The sequence below is a fragment of the Amblyomma mixtum genome, chromosome 7 (genome assembly GCF_055824585.1).
Source record: "Amblyomma mixtum isolate Tamu chromosome 7, ASM5582458v1, whole genome shotgun sequence".
Taxonomy (NCBI): domain Eukaryota; kingdom Metazoa; phylum Arthropoda; class Arachnida; order Ixodida; family Ixodidae; genus Amblyomma; species Amblyomma mixtum.
The window spans coordinates 1,278,465-1,299,615 of record NC_143018.1 but is presented as its reverse complement, the minus strand read 5'-3'; the positions used below and the strand labels follow the sequence as shown (position 1 = coordinate 1,299,615).

The 21,151-nt window shown below is 49.2% G+C and overlaps 2 protein-coding genes across 2 annotated transcripts in view; one reads left to right on the top strand and one right to left on the bottom strand.

Annotated features, from left to right (window-relative positions):
- LOC149334787 (uncharacterized) overlaps positions 1–189 on the bottom strand; it is a 32,261-nt gene extending 32,072 nt beyond the window's left edge. The window contains exon 1 of the mRNA XM_089553663.1: positions 152–189. Within this exon, the coding sequence (XP_089409789.1) occupies positions 152–189 (38 nt within the window). The remainder of the gene's footprint in view (positions 1–151) is intronic.
- Positions 190–16,553: 16,364 nt separating this feature from the next.
- LOC149334786 (uncharacterized) lies at positions 16,554–19,031 on the top strand. Its single transcript, XM_089551402.1, has 2 exons — positions 16,554–18,458; positions 18,528–19,031. Exon 1 carries the CDS (start codon positions 16,762–16,764, stop codon positions 18,157–18,159), a length of 1,398 nt encoding a protein of 465 aa, XP_089407528.1. The 5' UTR covers positions 16,554–16,761; the 3' UTR covers positions 18,160–18,458; positions 18,528–19,031.
- The last annotated feature ends 2,120 nt before the right edge of the window (positions 19,032–21,151 follow it).

Below are 21,151 nucleotides of genomic sequence, written 5' to 3'. Positions count from 1 at the left end.
TCTCCACACCCTCCTCCTTTCATGGCAACCATTCTCCAGTTGGGGATTCTTCCGCTATGGCGACACCCTCCTCCTTCCCAGGTAACCACCCCCTGGATGGTTCTGGGGCAACCACCCACCGGGTATGCATTCCTCCGCTCAAGTCATATACCCTCCTTCCACTGTGACCATCTTCCCAGTGGTTCCCATGGCAACGCACCCAACGATTACGCCGACGCTTACTACGACACGCTACTACTGCTATGACGCGAAATCTAAAAATAGGCGCTCAACAGCTGTCGCAGTAAAGCGCAAGGCACTGTCAGGATTCCAACCATGAACCTTTGAAGCCTAAGCTGAGCAGGTTATTAAATAATAAACTTTTTGCTCATTCAAGAACATTTGGATTTATATACGCATACAAAGACTGTTTGGTTGGTTGGTTGGTGTGTTGGGTTTTATGGCGCATAGGCAACTGAGGCCATCATGCGCCAAACAAAAGGTATTGTAAAAGTGTTTTGTTGAATATTATAGACATGTAAAAAGTCATCCCTGGTGTAGAGGCCTTCAGACGTTAATATTACCTCTTGAACACATGTACAAATTTTAGAAATGGCTATTAGTATAAGCTTTAAAGGGGGCTGGGAAACCTCAGTAGCTATCCTAGGCTGGACAAGGATATTGAGACTCCCAACCAACCAAAATTAAAACTTCAGCCTTCTTGTCAGGCATGAGAAAGTGGCTGACGTGTATTAGAATTAAAACATACTAGTGGGTAAAAAAATTTAGAGACACTTATGAAATGCCGATTCTTTAAGAAAGCTAAAAACACGTGATATATTGCCACGTATCACTATAGTGGCCTTTCGTTCGCGCTCAAGGCCATAGAAAAGGGGTGTTATTTTTGTTTGTGACGCGAGAAGCGACTGGACTTTTCTCGATTCATCACAGGCAAGAAGAGCTGCATCTATGTTTTTCCCGACTACTATAGATGATCTTGACCTGTTATCCGGAGGTTTCCTCGCCGGCTATAACTTGAGCGATACCACAAGCGGCGGGCTTTTCGTAGTTGACGACTGACGAGCTCGTTTGTTGCTTACGCCGCCACCGAGTGATGCAGTTCTTTTGCGGGCGCAAGTCAGCCCAAAGAAACAGCTTCATTTGCAAGTTTTGCTGCTCTCTTCCTGACTGCTGGATTACCGTCACTACAACGTGATATACCAACAATTGCATTATCTCCTAAAAGCAGTGTAGCATGTAAAGGGATGTGTTCGATACAAAATTTAGTAAAGTACCTTTTCCTTGGTTTTTCGAATTTCATACAACAGAATAAAATATGGTTAATTGTAACTTCAACTCCGCATTCTTCGCAAATAGGTTGATCTTTTTTTGTCAGTAGGAAACTGCGTCTCAGGTGCGTGTGTCCTATACGAAGACGACAAATAATGAGTTCCTTGAAGCGTTCTTGGTGGGTGCAGGATTTTCATTCTCCTAAAACGGGTTTTACAAAGAGTAGTTTGTTGTTTGCTTCATTCTCTCGCGGACTGCCATTTTTTCCTTATTTCACAATGTACCGAGTTCATGCAGTCTCTAAAGGGAATATCTACTTTCTTTATTTGCTTGCCACGAGCCTGCGCAGCGCAGAGGTCTGCTCTCTCGTTGCCTTTAATTCCGGCGCGACCCGGCACCCAACAAAGTTTTGTTTTTTCCTTGAGCGATGGCTTTTGTTATGTTGTGTATGATGTCACCGAGCATCGGATTAATTGCATTTCTAGAGTGGAGAGCTTTAAGTAAACAAAGAGAGTCTGTGTTAATAATAGTGTTTCCGAGGTTTTCATTTACTATTTTGTTTTACGGCTAAGCATACAACGTAACATTCGGCAGTGAAAATTGATGCCTCAAGTAGCTATATCGGGAGTTGATTCAGTGCCCGGTTTCATAGGAAACAGAACTAAATAGCTGCAACGCATTGAAGAGGGCAGCAGCTTTTCTTTTCTCATTTCCTCTTCAACTGCAGCCTGTATTGTGCTAAGCCAAGCTAAGTATCGGTAAAATTCGGAAAATATTAGGTCTGCGCACGGTTATTTAAATTTAGGCAGCTTTCCATATACGCTATCCATTTCAGCTGCAGTTAGTGAGGAGTTGGTTGCCTCCCAAATCCACACAGGAACTTAGGATTGCTCCCTCAGAACTTCGGGCGGTGGGGAATCGGGGAAGGTGTCAGCCAGGAACAGCCTGAAGTAAATTAACCGAGCTCGCCGCCACCTCCTTGCGCCCCTGGACAACGCAGCCGCTATCAATGACCTCACACGTATCATTCTGAGCAGCATCCTCCCTCTCAAAGCCGCAATAGAGTTTCGGTATCTGTGCCATGGTGTCTGTGCTCCTGACTGCGTATACTTTTCTGATGCCCGGTTTTGGACGCGCACGATTGGACGCAATCCACTTCCCGACGTCCGAAGGAACCACGCTGCCGGCATCGTCAGCGTATAGGCGTCTGCTTCAACGCCGTCGTAGACAAGGTGATGCTCTGCTGGGCATAGTGATAACGGCAGACTCGCCATGGGTGGCCACCTGGTGCGGTACGTTGTCTAGTGATGCCGGTTCACAAGGAGTGATTCGTACTATCCGCGTGCTTTACGATGTGCTCGACACCCGGGCGACGCCCATTTTCACAAAGCACTTTTTTTACCTCGGCAGAGGGCTTGGTACAATAAAAGCACTTCGCCAGAGAGCTGGGACGGAATTCAATGGACCTTCATATCTCTGTCATACTGATTATAATTGCGAACCAGGCATCTTCAGCTCTTGACACATCGTCCTCAAAACACTAACCAGGACCGTAACTGTGATCCCATGGATGCACTTGGAGAGTGCAGCGGCGACACAATCAATCCCGTAGGAACTTGGCGAAGAGAGACAGCGTAAAAATAAAGAATTTTCAATATCCTTGCCTGTAGGCAACGTCGGCAGCAAAATCCTATGTTTTGAGCCAGCGACAGCACCTTCAGACGAATAGGAACACAGTTAAAGTGCTTGTGCGCCTGCCGCTACACAAAAATTCGTTCCCTCCGTTGCAGTTCCTTCTAAGCGAGGCACACAGACTGCATCCACTAAGCGTCCGCGAGGACAGAAACTGGCCGCATTATTTTTGCTAGACAAGGGTAAATGCGCCTTTACGCATTTTTCGTATTTTCGTCAGTTGTATAAATACACCAATGCCCTGCACTTCTCACATTGTCATAGCCTCTCAAAGCTGGCTGTCTTATCGACTTCTAAGAAGGCATGTAATTCTTGCTACACACAGATTTATTAGGGTCACCAATTAGCGGCAAAATATTTCATTTATTTCCGCATGCACCGGTTGGAGCGGCGACGCCGATAATTCACTTCGAAATAGGCATTTCTAGGCGCAAACCCACACGGAAACGTTAACGAAAGACAGTTAGGTTGGGTAATTTTCATAACTGCAACAGTGACGGACCCAGAAAAAATTGCGCAAAACAGGCCGTGCGTTCTCATTTTTTTCTTCTTCTTCCACGCTGCACGGTTAACCCATTGCTAGTCATTTACTTCCGATGTTTCACTGTATTCGCACTGCTGCTTCCATTACGCCCGGCCATAAAAGGTAGTGCATTCGCCAAAGCTACTTCATGCTCTAGTTCGCCTTCTATGAAGCTTTCTGTGCACGTTTCAATGGCCACCATCATGTTTCAGTTACCATCCACCATATTTTTCAAGTTGCTGGCCAAAACCTGCTTTCTTGCTTTAATTTATGAGTTTGAATTTCTTCAAGTCATTTGCGTGAAGATATGCCGCTACATTCATCAAGTTGCATCAAGCTGTTATCAGCTCACCTCTAAGCTTGGAGCAATAACAATAAATTTCATTGCACTAAGTCCCACTCACACATATCCGGTATGTGCGCTATGCCACACACACATAAACCTGTTCAAAAGGCAACTGCATAGGTTTCAGAAATCCAGACGAATGGATGAAACTTCCAGGTAAAGCATGCGGAGTTTTTTTGGCCTGCATTTGATATAGTGACGTCATCTCCAATTAAAATCGCGATGCCTTTCAATCTTCTCCGCAGGGCACACCGCTAAGTGGGGGATAGATTTTGTCTTCATGGAAGTAGCGATGCAAAACTATCGACTGTAATATCGATACTATCGATATAGTTGAGTCATTATCGAGCTATCGATGGAAAAAAAAGACTATCGATAGTGCACTTTCGATAGTACTACAGATAGTGCACTACTGTCGATAGTACTATCGATAGTTAGTACTTTCGATGGTAGTATCGATAGTACTATCAATATTACTTTCGATAGGTCTATCGAAAGTACTCTGTCGATAGTAATATCTATTAGCCATATTGATACTACTTGTTATACATAGTACTATTGATTCTATAAAATCAACCACGCGTACCCACCGCATCCTAAACTTGGTTTCCCGAGTGTGTGGTATGGAGGTGATGGTATGAGTAACTGACAGGACTCGCCCGTTTTCGCGGCCTACGCGTCACCGAGCTCTGCAGATGTTCCCTACGTAAAGTTGCTGGATAAAATGTTATCGTGCGAACATCCTATTTGCGAAGCATGTGTGCGAAAAGCATTCCTGCAGCGTTTACGTCAGCAAGACGACTTCTGGAGTGCACGATAGTGTCGTGTATGCCAGCACAACTTGTGCTGTTTGTTCTTTCATCCCATGCAGTTCCAGGTATTTTTCTGAAATGTTCCAGTGTTCGTTAAAGAACTACTGCTGGTCGAAATTTACCCGGAGATCTCCACTACGGCGTCCTTCATTGGTTGTGTCTCTTTGGGACGTTAAGCCTCATGATACCGTGAAACCAACCAGGTATCGCAGATGTTTTGCCTGTATCGCTGGCCAACAAATGCATATCAATATTGTTACTGTCAATAGTTTTACCATCGACAGTTTTACTATCGATAGTTACAGCCACAGCGATAGTCATAGATAGTCATAGCGCACAGCCTGAGTCGCTCTGGGGCGTTAAACCCCCATAAACTAAACTATCGATAGTCTTGCTATCGATAGCGATACTATCGCTAGTAATACTATCGATGCATGGCAACACTAGCGATAGTATTACTATCGACAATAGGCTCTCGATAATACTATCGATAGTCTATCGATAGTACCACTATCGATAGTTGAAAAGAAACTATCGATACTATCGATAGTCGATTTTCGGATAGTTTTGCATCACTACATAGAAGGCATCGGTACATTTCCAAGGCATAAACGCCTGCTTTAAAAGAAAAAATCCAACGCCATCGAAGGCAAATCACACGGAGCGTTTTTTGGCAGCGTCTAACGAGGCACGGCAGGGCGTGGCTGACGAGAGCCGTAATTTCAAAGCATGCCTTCCGTGACCTCGCACTGAACTTCCCAGCACCTCGCAGAACTTCCCAGTGCATTGCGAAAAAGCGCAAAATTCAATCATCCATTACGTAACTATTTTAAAGGCTTCTGTCTCACTTGGCATGCTTCACCTATAGCCTATACAGATTTGAATCCTTGAATATCATGAAATTCTCCAAAAGTGCTGCAATTGGCCTTTACGCTCCAAACGGCTCAGGTCTTCCCGGTAGAAGTGACCCCTGACCCCTCTTGAACCTCTATAAGCACCGAACAGTACCTGTATCTCGGTTAGCCTCGCTTCATTATACCCGCTTAAATCTGTCCGAGCTACTACGAATACCGATACCTACGTTACTAGCGCTATATTAGACCCGGTTAAACCCCTTTGAGCTCAGAATATTACTATTCTCGCCGATATTAGCGCTAAACTGGCATCAGAGAAACCCTCTTAAGGCCAGGTATCCACCTGTTTGCTAGGACAGGACCGATGTAAAACCTGTTTCTTCCAGTAAAATTCGTTTTTATAACATGCGGTGGTGTTTTTAGTAAAATTTCGCCTAAAGCATGCAATGCTATACTCAACTGATGCTCGGGATTGCGTCAATGGCTTTTTTTTCTGTCACGTTATGCCTGGTGCATCGGAAGGCAACTTTCTGAGGCGGCATGGAGCCTGCGCTCTCGTTATAGGGAGCTTAATGTCAAGGCCCCAGCCACCCGCACCGACGGACGTTTCGCAGATTCTGCCTTGCATGATATTCTGCTATAGGATGCAAACTACCTAACCTGTAAAAGAGTTCCAGGAGGCTATTTATAATAATCACATACGCGGTGAAAAACGAATACATGTTGTCTACTTGGCCAATGCATTGTTGTGGTCCTCGAAAAAATTTTATTTGTGTACAGGAAATTACTTTACATTGCCTTTCGAGGCCAGATTTCAAGAAAAAAATTGAATAAATTCAGCTACCACTTTTTTAAAAGCTTGCTTCCGCCCGAAAATTTGTTTTCGTACCGCTATGAAGTTGTCCCCTTCACTTTTAAATATTTCGTAACCGGTTTCTTTTCCGAGGAATAAAAAGAGCTCTGATAGTTTTATGAGCATGAGTAAGCTTTAATTTACAGCAACTGTACTGATGGTTCGCAGTGGTGTTCTGCAATGGACACAATATATCGCGTTTTTCCTTATCCAGGAGGCGCTTATGTCCCTACCATTGGAACCAATTTTATAAGCGCTAATTTCTCACTGGTAAGTAATTTACCGACTATAGAGCGAAAGTAGCCACCGATAGCTTCCACAATGGCGGTACTGCTGCTCTGAATGTGTCCAGATCTGTCAACCTGGTGACTTGTTGAAAAGAAACCTTAACCAAAGACGCTTTCTTGTGCGCTCAAGGCAAGACGTAGGTATCCTTTCGCAGCGTTGTAGCGGCCGCAGTCCAATGACTGGAACACGGAACACAAACCCAAATCGTCTTTACACAACCGGTCTTGGGATCTCTGATAAAAAAAAAAGTTATCTTTGGTCAGCCGGAGAATGAGGCGCGATGAGCAATGAAAAATGACCGCTGGCCTAGCTCGAACGCTCCTTCCAGCGCCACTGCCAGCTTTGTTTTCTTCGCCACACTACCCGGGGGCACCGTGCGACCCCCCTCTTCATCACGATAATACCATTTAGAGGTTGTAACATTGTTGTTCCCATGTTCTTGCCGTATGGACCATAAATAGATGCCTAAACACTATGCTCTCGAGCTCACAGCTTCTTCTCCATTAAAGCTCATCCTCATAGTTAAAGAAAAATTATCCTTCCCGCCTAGAAACACTGCAACCGCAAATAAGTCCTCATCGAAGAATTTACTTACCCACGGTTGGCTGGAAACACAAGAAAAAGTATTTTATTTAAAAGCTTTTATAAACTTTTTATAAACTTATAAACATTATAAACATAAATTCTATAGACTTATTTCCCTAAACTTACACCGATTGTAAGTTTCGATCCATTGAGGATCGTCAGATACACACACAAGGCTTATCCAGTATTTTAGTAAAGAAAAGCGAATGCTTTTATAGCGAAGCTCTCAGGCGCCCGTTTCTCGCTTGTGCGTGGTCGTCGGTGTCGTCGGCATAATTGGCAGAGCAATAGCGAAGCACAGAGGAATAGCTTTTGACGAAAGAAAAGGGAACAGGAAAAGCCTCACTTCTTGATGAACACCCGAACCGCGCCGTGAGGAAGAGAGACAGAAGCAACTTCTATTGCCAAGAACTTGTCGACCGCAAGGCGCCTGAGTCTTAGTGTGACCCCCGTGAAAGAAGGGAAGACGGAAGGCGGTGAAAGACGATATCGAAAAAATTGGTGTTGCTTTAGCATTGCTAAGCACGGAATAATGTGCTCGCTTGAGAAACGCCTTTATTTGCACAGTCAAAGAGGAGCCTGGCCGGCGAAGATGGTCCGGGCCGCCGCGAGTGGCAGCCGACGCGCGCGCGTTTCCAACAAGCGGGGTGGTCTGCGGGGCAGGGACGCCCTTCGGCTCGTCTATGCCTTCGTGACTAGCCGGATCCTCTACGCCGTGCCATATCTCCGCACTACTAAGCAAGACGAGGCGCGAATAGACGCCATCATCCGCAAGGCAACTAAGCGAGCCCTGGATCTCCCGGTGGCTACCTCGAATGCCAAACTCAAGGCATTAGGGGTGCTAAACTCCTACCAGGAGCTGCGGGAGGCCCACCTCGTGAACCAATACACGCGGCTCACGCAGACGGCTCCTGGGCGCCGCCTGCTGAACCGCTTACACATCCAACACGACTGCACTCCAGAGGAGGCGGAGCGTATCCCAGTACTATGGCGCCATTTGCTCTGGGTCTCCCCGCTCCCCCGTAACATGGACACTGACATGCATGAAAACAGACGACAAGCGCGGGCTCGGGCACTTGAGAGACAACACGGCTCCCGACCCGGTGTATATTATGTAGACGTAGCAGGGCCATCGCCCACGGGATTTTACTCGGCCGCTGTCGTTCACCAGGAAATGCACGTTGATGGACTCTCCTTTCGAGCCCCGAATCCAATGCGGGCCGAGGAAGTAGCGATAGTGTTTGCTGCCGCCCACGCAAATTCGAAAATAATCATCACGGACTCCCGGAAAGCATGTGAACATTACTTGGCAGGGGAGATCTCCCCCTTAGCTGCTTGTATTCTACGACGGACTGCCACTGATCCAACACCCAAACGAATCATTTGGGCTCCTGGCCACCAGGGCTTACGAGGTAATGAGGCCGCTGACGCGGCTGCCCGAGCGCATACTCACCGGGCTCCTCATCCCAGCTCTTCTGGCTCGGAGACTAACCAGCCGCTGCTGCGATTCAGGGAAATATTAACACATTATAGCGACAACCACCGCCTTTTCCCGGCCCCTGCAAAAGGGCTGAGTAAGACGGAGGAACGAACTTTAAGGCGCCTGCAGACAGGTACTCTACTCTGTCCTGCAATAATAAAACATTACGATCCTAACACGGATGGGCGATGCCCACACTGTGGGGAGACCTGTGATATCTTCCACATGGTGTGGGCATGTACTCAAAATCCCCACCTTCCCCCTTCCCCTACCTCTTCCAGAGAGGCATGGGAGACTGTTCTCCTCAACTGCTCCTCGCTTGAGTCCCAAAGAGCTCTGGTGAAACGGGCGAGAGACGGGGCCTCGTCGTGCGGTGTCCCGGACTAGGGACGCCGACCATGTAGCGGGGCCACTCTGTGGCTCCCAACACCACGCGCGACCGTCGAGGACCCGAGGAGGAAGGCATGATCCCAAGCTTCTTTGAGGAGGGGAAAAGGAAGTAAGGACTGGGATGAGTATTCCCACACCAGATGGGACAGAGAGAGAAACGGCTCTCTTCCCAGTGCGGAAACTCGTGTTTTACGTTCGGGTCGTAGCGAGCAAACTCGGCCGGACACCGGAAGGTGTTGGTCTGGAGCTGCCGCAGAATGCGTTCGTCGGCCGTCGACGCAGGTTGCTAAGAAATCCAGATCCTAGCAGACCCTAGCAGATCTCAGCAAAAGGCCGACAGTTGCATGACGCCAGCCTCTGTTGAATTTAGCGGGTTACATAGCAGAACGCCAGCACTTAGCAATTGTATCGGTCTTAGAGCAAGACTGAGTTGCTCTGCGCGGAAGCTTGTTTCTCTCGATCACTCTAATTGAGCGCTGGTATTCTCTATTCCTCTAAACAGTGCACTAATTTCCGCTGTACATAAGGAAAGTATACTATCATCTGAAATACCTTCCACTACAGCAAGTATATACAGGAGACATCAAAATTCCCACGCCCGAATTTCGTATCACTGCAGGCGCTGGAATAAGTGTCATTCTCCTCTTACTAGTCCCATTGGCGTCTGGGGTGGTAGAATATACTGCGCGAAAGGTAGACTCTGCGGCCTAAAAACTTTTTATGCAGCCTCTACATGTACTAGGAGCAGTAGTTGCTGAATAACATTAATGTTCAGGTCTCCAGGGTTTCAAGGGAAAATAAATACAGAGGAAAAACTGCTCACCCGGATCGTTGGTTCCTGCGAATAAAAAAGAAAACACAGAGATCGATACATGAACTAGGGGATTCTTAATCAGGCAGTAATTTTTCTAAAGTAAAATTAGCCCTTTGGAGCATTTGACAAAACCGGGCTTCTCGCCCTCAGTCCGCTGTGTCTCCGCTCAAAAACTTCTGCTCATTTTTGCAATTTGGGCTCAGGATAACATCAAACAGGCACGTGGGTGAAATTGCGGTTACTCTGTTACTTGTCCTGTAATTGCAAATGCATTCCGGCTGACCATTTATTCTGAAAAAGCGCAGTGCCTTACGGGTTGGTCTGTGCCTTAGATAAACTTCGCAGCAAAATGAGCCGTGCACAATGTTTACACTGCCAGCTGAAACAGGACGGTACAGACGTCATTACCTGCGACTGGCCTAGTGCGTCGAGACAGCCCCAGACTACCTCTCCGTAAAGATTGGAGTTCAACATAGTTACGCTGAACATGTGCAGCCAAAAAGAATTGCCACTCATTCCCCGGCTATTGAATGCGAGCTGAGAGGGAAATCCAGTGGACCGAACGAACGGACGCAAACACGAAAATATACGTGACCAACACATCTGGGTGCTTTTTAATTCGTCGCTGTTCATCTCACAAACCTCATTTGTGCGCGATAAAAGAGTAGCCGCGAAGGAACAATGTACCAACATAAAAAAATCTTTCGACGATAATAATAAGAACTTGCCGCTTTTCTTTCTTCCTACAAGATGCAGTGCGTGGAAAGCCAGAAGCCACTACGCACATCTAGGTCCGCGATGTACAAGCCCTCTTTCCAGCCACCACGGGAACATTTCGCTAAATTTCTGTTGCTGTACAGGAATAAGATAGTGGTTCACATGCGGCTCTGTGTCTTAATTGCTGAGTTATTTCCGTTTTTAGAGTGATATGAGTCTTGCGTTGTGGAAGCATGATGCCAAAAAGTTTCCACATTGATAATTCGTGACCCCGGTAACCACGGAAGTATTTCTAGTCAAGCAATACCCAACATAATAGTTTTTACCTAAACGTGCCAAATGGTCCATATCGCCGGCATTGGAAAAACCAGCTTTCGCGGGGGGGGGGGGGGGGGGGGGGACGAAAGCACTTTTCTCTCAGGTTTTTGTGTCCACGTATATGGGAACGTACACTGTTCTCTAACCGACATCTGCACCGCTTTGAATATGTGTGCGCATTCTGTTCTATAAGGTATAAAAGCTTAACAACTCATCCCACCCTCAGGTGCACCAGGTGGTGTCCCCGAGAATTAATGAAGCGCATTTTTGCAAAACCTCGGCAAAACCAACAAAGTTTTACAGTGTGTCTGGATAAAATGGCCAGAATAAAGGGAGGAACCAAAGAGAAGCCCAAAGAAAAGTGATATCGCCCATTATCAACAGTGATGTTCATTAAGTGGTTATCAGTTACTTGCGGTGCTATGACGATAATTTCTAATGATACTTGTCTTCAAAAAGAAAATAGCCTGCGTATTACCGTCTGAGCATGTCATGCTCTGAAAGCAAAAAAGTCATTTACGTACCGCTTTCGGTCATCGTAGACATCGAGCCTAATGTGGAGAAATAATAACAAAAACAGCGATCAGTCTATCTTATACACAATGACTAAGCAATAAATGGCACTTTAGTGTTTGATATGCAACACTGAAGAAAAGAGAGCGCGTGGTGTAAGGGATGCCAGAGAGTGGATGCTGTTAATGCTTTCATCGAGACGACGTTTGCGCTCTTTTTTCCACAAGTTCACAAGTCCTAAATAGGCACTACTCTAGAACTACGTAGAACGCTTCACAAGCGAGGAATTTCATATTACGGCTACAGCCGCACTTGGCGAGGAAACCATGCTGATGCTTGTTTGTTCCCGTGACAGCCTGCAGTACTTGCATGCAAAGAGCGAAGACACTGCTCCCCTCTCCGCATCCTGCTCGTACATATGCAGCATTCGCGAAAGCCACGATCTGTCAAGGTGTTCGCGCCCATCAGTTTGGGACGTCTTATAACAGACTAAATAAGAAAGTTATATTATCTAGGTCAGAAGGCTATCACACTGAAAGATAATTTTTGGGCCCAAACTCGCCAGAAAATATATCACTGTGGGAGAAGCTAACAAATCACAAAATAAAGTGACAATGAAGGAATAAAAGCTAATGCGCTCACAAGATAGACCACTGACTGTGCTCCATTTTCGAGCTCTACCCGCGATACGGTGACAAACTTAGCCCGAAGCACTCTGACAATTCAACCCTAATCGCCTCTTTAAGAACACTTTAGTTTTAATTCAGGAACTCCTTAAGGGTCTTCGTTTTCACGCCGCCTTGTTATCATACTTTATCCACCCGTCTCTCCACAGCTCGACAGAATTCGAGGAAATAAAACGCCAAAAAGAAGTTGGTTCGAGGTAGATCCGAAAAAACTCTTCTTAGGTGCCAGTAAGGGTAGGGGCAACGCGGCTCGCCGAGGCCGCATGCGCCGACGTGATCTCACGGCGTTCCTACTCATTCAACACAACAAGAAGGTCATAAAATATCACGAAAAAGGCGCTTAGTAATCTAGTAGTTAGCTTTCAATTAATGCGTCATGAACGACAACAGCGCTGCTAAAAATAGGCGCTTGTTTTCTTCATAGCAAAGCGCGAGGAAAGCTGAGATTTATATGAAATGCACCACGCGGAACCAAAGTTGCATGCACAGCATCCCCCGGAATGACGGAAGAATTACACTTTGGAAACGTTTCTTCTGAACCACATTCGTAAAGAAAAAGATGCTGCATCATTTGGAAGTTGTCCTTCACCCAAAACATCCAAATGGCACCCCAAATTTTGGATGTAGATCCACTCCAGAAAATGAATTATTGTAGGTAATGTGGATTAGGGAGTGGATTTAAGCGGATAATTGGGTCTTAAAACTATACTATCATACGATAGGCCTATGGAACGTGCCCAGAGATTCTAGCCCTAAGATTCGCGAATTGCGGGGGCTGATGGTGCCACGCTCACGGTGACGAACTAAAACGTTTACCCCAAATCGCTCGCCTCCGCTGTCTTTATGAAACTAATATCATACCACCCCCTCATCTCTCTTTTCCACAGCGAGAGACCGGAGCCGTGGCCCCGTGGTAGAGCACCCCCCTGAGCTTCCGGAGGTGGTGGTTCGACTCTCGCTGCTGGCCGGGTACCCACCGGTTTTCTCAAAATGAGTAGAAGCTATTGCCCTGCCTGGTGATGGGCTTCCTAGGGTTGCATTGCTTCCGAAAGGAGCCTGCATGCGCCATCAAATTCCGTCACTTTGGGCTTGATGACTGGCCGTGGCATCATTTTTGAGCGCTTGCCTCTGCTTCTCGAGTTCTGCGGTTCGACCTCCACGGCCGCCAGTCTACCCAACTGCCCAAACCGTTGGGAACAGGTGGTTCCCCAGCCTTAGCGCTCGATTCTACAGGAATGCACCACATAGGAACGTATCCTGCGCCCAGAAATTCCAGTTGAATGTGGGCAAGAACTCGGAAGCGGTGGAACCCGCAGTCAAACTCGCTTGCTTCGTCAAGACTGGAACCTACAGAATGCGAAGTTGGCAGGGAAACTATGAAGAGCTGTACAAAGGTGTACACTTTTGTGAAACCCTCCGGAGGCCAATGCGATGGCCTTGTGGTAGAGCATGCGGCTCGCATTCAGAAGGTGCTGGGTTCGATCTCCAGTGCCGCCGGGAGCCTACCAGTTTCCTAATGCGTACAAGATTTCCCCTCGTCTGGTGCTCGTCCTTTCTGGAGTGAAATGATTGGGAAAAGGGTCACGGACCGAAAGTTGCGTTGACGGGCCAGCGATTCGTTCCGCCATCAAAAAACCCTAAAACCGCCTGGTTCGGTAAAAGCTCACTTGTGAAATGACTCGGGCCATTTCGTATCTTTGACGCCCTTCGAAGCCGCGACCGTCACCCCAAGCAAACAAGGCTTCCCTTGCGCAATGCACCACCTTTGTTGTCATGGACGCGCGGTCGATGCGCTCAAACGCCCTGGAATGCTTCTCGACGCTCTGTTCATCTGTGGACGCATCTGCGCAGGAGCGAAATGCCATCGAATAGGCCGCGCTGTCTTTAGAAAGCAACGCTTTCGCCAAACACCGGCGTTTGGAGAAGCGCGAGTGAAAGACGCAGCACGGCCACCTGTATAGGACGTCTAACGCGGTATGCATGCGGTCATTCCTGCAGTCGGGTGGTCAAGGGTTCGCACGGACTGGGAAGTAAATATTGAAAATCGGTAGTAGCTCGAAAATTGTATAAACCGAAGAGAACTTTCGATGTAAGATATGGTCAATTAACATTTGAACTCCTAACTTATGACCTTCTTATAACGCGTGCTATGCTCGACCGAATAAGCTATTGTGGCTAACTCGCCTTTCACCTCATTAATATCACAATGTTAGGAAGGTTAAGCTATAGACAACAATCTACAGAAAGAGCCTAGAAGTTGTAAATCCAAAGTTTCGTCATCACCTCCCTCTGGTCGATCCATGATATTTCGGTGCGCAAGACCACAAATCTCTTTAAGGTGGCGTTGTCGGTGAGATATAATAAAGTTTCAAGCTGCTATCAAATCTGAGGTATCAACCTACTCATAGCGCAGGACACTGCTATTTGGAGATTAGTGTTACAGGCCTTCGTCCTGCAGCAGACGTAGGCTGGTGTCAACAATTATGACGATCATGATCACGTACGTCTAGAAGTGTGCGACGGCCTGGGCAACTCTGCCAAAGTTATCGATCTCACGCCTTCGCCCTGGAAACCACAAAAACTCTCGGCGATAATTTTCTAGTTCATGCGCGGACAGTTATGCGCGCTGTTGTTCAGTCCGGAACGATGCCGGCACTGTCGACCTGTCGCAAAGAGTTCCGAGTACACGTAGTTCCCTAGTGACTACAAAAAACGCACAGCATATGACTATTGATTTTCCGTTCAACGAGAAGGGTGAAGGGCCTAGAGCAGATACGTATGCCGACCTCTGGCGCTGTCACCGAAAAACTCCCTAGTCAGGTTCATTTTATGGCTGAATACTGAACTTATCAAACGATTCGAAATCAAAGCGAAGTCTATTCGTCTTGTTGCCGTTATAACTGTTCTTTTCGCATTTTTGTGTATGGGACGTTACAACACACAATTAATGAAGCGACGTAGCAGAATACAACAAAACGTAACGTAACGCTTTTACACCCATCTTGCACATCAGGAACTATCGTTGCTGAAAGTGCTCCTTCTTTGCATACATCTTCACTGTAGCCTCTGCAAGACGGAGTACTGCATTTTGCTTTGCGGGTAGCGGCGAAATCGTAGTCAGCAAGCAGAAGTACTAACCTGTGCACTTATGGAGTCAGTAATGAAACACTAAATAGACCTTAGCAATGGAGCCATACGAATGGACGATAGTTCCTGATGGTGTACCGTATTAAACGCGCAGACTGCAAGGGCTTGAACATGCTTGTGAGATGAATAATGCGTATTATTCATCTCACAAGCATGTTCAGGCCCTTGCAGTCTGCGCGTTTAATACGGTACACCGGCAAGCTCCATGGGTCCTGACTGTTCCCGAGGCGTTTATACTGTAATCAGTTATGGAAATCGCAGCCCGTGCTTAGGAAAATTATTTCACCATCTCTGCTATGCCTGAAAACTGTTGCAATTTCGGGCATTGGTATCGCACTTCTGAACAATCTCTAGCCAGTCTTCAAAACAAAACATTGTATCTTTGCAAAACTGTTATCCTGCTTGTCATTTAGGACTGCAATGTTTCGCGATGACATGATCGATACAATAATCGACTGCGTGATCTGTACGCACTGGCTTCCATGGTCGTAGTCTTGCCTATCCGCGGCGGGCACAACTCCAAGCAGAATATGCAAGCGGCGAGGCGCGCACTGGTTTCTTCTCAGCTGCAGGCTGTACTACACCGTCACTTGCCCACACAAGCACAAGATAGGGCGACACAGGCTGTAGTACACCGTTCAGTCAGTTGCCCTCGCAAGCACAAGATCGGGTGACACAATCGTTGTTGTTGTTATTGACCTCTAGATCAATCACTGCAACGAGCAAAACCCTGACTAATCAGTGCCTCTTCGTCTTTCAAAGGGCAGAAAAGGTCGCGCGAAGAAGAAGAATAATAAGCAAAGGCGTAGCTGCATTCTCTCATTCCGGTTTCACCTCCCGCTTTTCGAACTGCTTTTTAAGCGGCTACTTGGTTCAAAGGCGTCACAAAATGCAACCTCTCAGGTGAAACAACCCCAGGGGTAGCGGTGGATATTTTGCGGCACGCTGTTGATTCTTGGAGTAAGGAAGGGATGAAATATTTATTTTGTGCAATCGGACAAGAACGGCTTCTTTACTTATTGAAAACAGCTGCCTTGAGCTTCGGTGCCACTGAACCGATGTTGATGAGCGCGTATAACTGGTCTGTTGTACATTCTCATAAAGTTTTTTTCTGCTAATTTGTCGTCGCGTAACGCGCACTACGTACACTGTTAACAAAAAACACCCAAATGATAGTAAATGGCTTGTCTTCTAACGCACACACAAAAGATGGTTTTATTTACTCCACATAAATGGTGTATATTATTTATTCCGTTATATTGTCATGTGTGTTATTTTCCACTTAACGTCATCTTCAACGAGCGGGGAGCCGATCGCCGGTAAAGAGGAAGAGGCTCGGTGGAAAATCGCTCGTGAGCCCGGCCGCGACCGCTTGGACTGTACCTGGCGCCTGCCTGCTCTCCTGTGGTCTCCAGTGTCCCCACGACCCGCGTCGTTTGAACGACCCGTGACATTCTGGTGGAGGCGCTGTCTTATGCGACGCCATCCCCTACCTCCCGCTTCGCAGAGTCCCATTCCCAGCCCGGGCCGCCGCCCCTCCGCTGAGGAGGCCGAGATACGTGCCAGCAGGCGAATTCAAGGACTCGGCCCCGAATTCGGCCTCTTGCCGCACCTTACAACAAGGTCCGTTCCGGCAGTGCACATGGCTCGGTCTACCGTGAGCCAAGGCCAGCAGACGGATTCTTCGCCCGTGCCTGCCGTGGTTTACGTCCCTGTCGCTCCTCGTTCAGCTCTCCCGTTCCGTGGTGAAGCCTCCGAAGACATCGACGATTGGCTTCAGCACTATGAACGCGTGGCCCGCTACAACGGCTGGTCTGCGGACCATTGCCTGCAAAACTTGTACTTTTGCCTTGAGGGCACTGCCCGTCACTGGTTTGAGAACCACGAGCACACCCTTACGTCGTGGGATACTTGCAAGGCACAACTGCGACTCACTTTTGCTAACCAGCATCGCCGCCAACGCGCAGAGGACCTCCTGCAAACCAGGTTCCAGGGACCCGATGAAACCGTCACAAGCTTCGTCGAAGACGTGTTGCGCCTTAGTGCCCGAGCCGATCCCCGCGCCACGGAGGATAAGAAGGTGCGCATTCTTATGCGAGGAGTGAAGTCAGACATTTTCGGCGGTCTCATTCGGGACCCTCCCACAACCGTGGCCGGCTTTATATCCGAGGCGACTAACATCGAGCGCGCCCTGGCAGCCAGAGCAGATCATTATCGTCGGCTTGCTGGAGTTTCTACCGCTTCCAGTCTTTGCGCTGACCACCCGGGTGGCTTACCCGTCGACGCCATGAACCTACGCGAGGTCATCCGCGCAGTTGTTAGGGAGGAACTCCAGAAGTGTCTGCCACCCACCGCTTCCTCCTCTTCGTCCCCCTTCACGGAGGTCGTCCGAGAAGAAGTGCAACGTGCACTTTCTCCTCGCTGCACCGTCACCCCTCCTCCGGCACAGCCCGCCGTGACGTACGCCTCCGTCGTCCGTCGCTCGTCGCCGCCACCGCTCGACCACCCGTCCCCCCCTCTGCAGCCATTGTCACCTCCTGCGCCTATGTCATCCACTCGTCTCCCACAGCGTGGACCAAGCAAGGCCGACGCGTGGAGGACCCCCAATGACCGTCCGCTATGCTTCCACTGCGGGGAAGCCGGTCACGTCTATCGCCGCTGCCCTTATCGGGAGCTCGGTCTTCGCGGATTCCGACGAGATGCGCCCCGCCCCCGGTACGGCGAACAGCCTCGGGAAATTGAGGAATTTCTGCGCCATTCCCCGCCACCTGAGCGGCCTTCTCGTCGTGCGTTTCGCTCGCCGCCGCCGCGCCGCTTCGATTCCCCTCTGCGCGACCGTCGCGGAAGCCTTTCTCCTCGTCGGGAAAACTAAGCCCGGCGACGCCTGGAGGTGGCGTTGCCGACCGAGAATCTGTAAAAGAGCCTCCACGTACGACGTCCCGCTCCCCCTCACCGACCGACGACCTTTCCGCCGATCCTATAGCCGCCTCTGATCGCCCAGTGTACAATAATCTTGACGTCCTTATCGACGGCCACGCCACGACCGCCCTCGTCGACACCGGCGCCGACTACTCCGTTGTGAGTGGGGAGCTGACCCGCCGCCTTCGCAAGGTACTAACGCAGTGGGATGGCCCACAAATCCGAACCGCCGGAGGCCACCTCGTCACCCCGGTAGGCCGCTGCACTTCTCGCGTTGAGATTAACGGTCTCACGTGCCCCGTTACCTTCGTCGTCTTGCAGCGCTGCTCGAGAGATATTATTCTCGGTATGGATTTTCTGACCGAGTTCGGCGCTGTTATCGACCTCGCTGACTGCCGCCTCACCCTTCAACGACCTTGCCTTGACCCGCCGAGCTCCGAGCCGACGTTCTCCGAGGCGCGCATCTTAGCGGACCACGTGACTTTGCCGCCTGACTCGAGCGTGTTTCTGCTGGTCGAGTCCGCACCGGTTGCCTCTGGCGAAGTTCTTCTTGAGGGTAGTGTGCAGCTGCTTCTTGACAGGGGTGTTGGTGTTGCTAGAGGTGTCACGCGTCTTCACTCTGGTTGCACCCAAGTCCTCGTCACGAACTTTCGCAGCGCTCCGCAGCACCTCACCAAGGGCACAGTAATCGGCCTTATCGAGCGCCTCAGCGCCCCTGTCGACGCTGCGACCCTGTCTGCGGCTCCTTCCTGTCCGCCCTCTCCCCAACACTCGGTGCCGCCTTTAGGTGTCAGCATTGCACCGCAGCTCTCTGCTCAGGAGAGAGACGAGCTCGTCGCTGTGCTGGGTGAGTTCCACGACTGCTTTTCTACGTCACCTGGGGTTCGCCAGACGCCAATAGCCAAGCACAGAATAATTACCGACGACGCTGTCCATCCTGTTCGTCAGTCACCTTACCGAGTTTCGTTGAAAGAACGTGAAACCATACAACATCAAGTGCGCGAAATGTTGGCTGATGACATTATCCAACCATCTCACAGCCCGTGGGCTGCTCCGGTGGTGCTAGTGAAGAAAAAAGACGGCACCCTTCGCTTCTGTGTTGACTACCGGCGCCTCAACAGAGTCACGAAGAAGGACGTATATCCACTTCCACGCATCGATGACGCTCTTGATCGCCTGCGCCATGCCCGTTACTTTTCGTCCATCGACCTTAAGAGCGGGTATTGGCAAATAGAAGTGGATGAGCGCGACAGAGAGAAAACTGCTTTCGTCACTCCAGATGGACTTTATGAGTTCAAGGTGATGCCCTTCGGACTCTGTACAGCTCCAGCGACCTTCCAGCGCGTTATGGACACCGTGCTCACCGGCCTCAAATGGCAAACATGCCTTGTCTACCTTGATGACGTCGTAATTTTTTCAAGCACGTTTCATGAACATCTGGTTCGCCTAAAAGCCGTCCTTCAAGCTATCAGAAACGCCGGCCTCACCCTGAAGCCTACGAAGTGCCAGTTTGGCTATGACGAACTGAAGTTTCTCGGTCACGTCGTCAGTCACGAGGGCGTCCGTCCTGATCCAGATAAAACAGTGGCCGTCGCTTCCTTCCCGACGCCGTCAGACAAGAACGCCGTGCGGAGATTCCTGGGCCTCTGCGCTTACTACAGACGCTTTGTTCCCAACTTTTCAGATATCGCCGCGCCGCTTACTCGCCTCACGAAAGAGTCCGTCCACTTCCAGTGGTCTGATGAAGAGCAGATTGCATTTGACCATCTGAAACGGCGCCTGCAGGCTTCCCCTGTACTAGGCCATTTTGATCAGGACGCCGCGACTGAGGTCCACACTGACGCTAGTAACACGGGTCTCGGGGCCGTCTTGATCCAGCATCAGAATGGCGCCGAGCGTGTCATCGCATACGCCAGTCGTGTTTTATCGAAGGCAGAAATCAATTACTCGACAACCGAAAAAGAATGCCTCGCAGTAATTTGGGCGATCACAAAGTTCCGACCCTATCTGTACGGACGCCCATTCCAGGTGGTCACAGACCATCACTCCCTGTGTTGGTTGACCAATCTAAGGGACCCTGCAGGCCGACTTGCGCGGTGGGCTCTCAGACTGCAAGAATTCGACGTTACGATCGTCTACAAATCTGGTCGCCGACACACTGATGCTGACTGCCTGTCCCGCGCTCCCGTCGAATCTGCGCCTACTGATACGGACGACTTTGACATCTTCCTAGGTACTCTAGGTCCTGTAGATATGGCTGCGCGGCAGCGACTCGACCCCGACCTTCGCGCCGTGATCTCACATTTGGAGGGTCAAGGAGGCGTAGTTCCACGTCCTTTTGTGCGCGTACTGCCTCATTTATGCCTCCGAGACAACATTCTTTATAAGAAGAACTTTGCCGAGAGCCCGAGGTCATGGCTTTTGGTTGTGCCCACTAATCTACGCGACGAAATTATGGAAGCGTGTCATGATGACCCCTCCTCAGGACATTTGGGGTTCAGTCGAACGCTCGCGCGAATACGGTCGAAGTATTATTGGCCACAACTTGACAAGACAGTTCGCCATTACACAAGAACCTGCCGCGAGTGTCAACGGCGCAAGACCCCACCCATGAAGCCTGCGGGACTCCTTCACCCCATCACGCCACCGCTCAGTCCGTTCCAGCAAATTGGTATGGACCTACTCGGACCTTTTCCTCAGTCGCGATCGGGGAACCGCTGGATCGCAGTTGCGACGGACTACCTTACGAGGTATGCCGAATCACGTGCTCTGCCGTGGCTTCGGATGTGGCAAAGTTTTTCGTCGAGTCCGTTGTTCTTCGGCACGGTGCCCCAGAGGTCCTTATCACTGATCGTGGTGCCGCGTTTGTGTCCGAACTTCTTTCCCAGATACTGAGCTTAAGCCATACCGCTCACCGCAAAACTACCGCATACCACCCGCAAACA

Bases quoted from the DNA above. Each gene is read 5' to 3' on its own strand.
- LOC149334786 (XM_089551402.1), top strand. From the start codon at position 16,762: ATGCGACGCCATCCCCTACCTCCCGCTTCGCAGAGTCCCATTCCCAGC.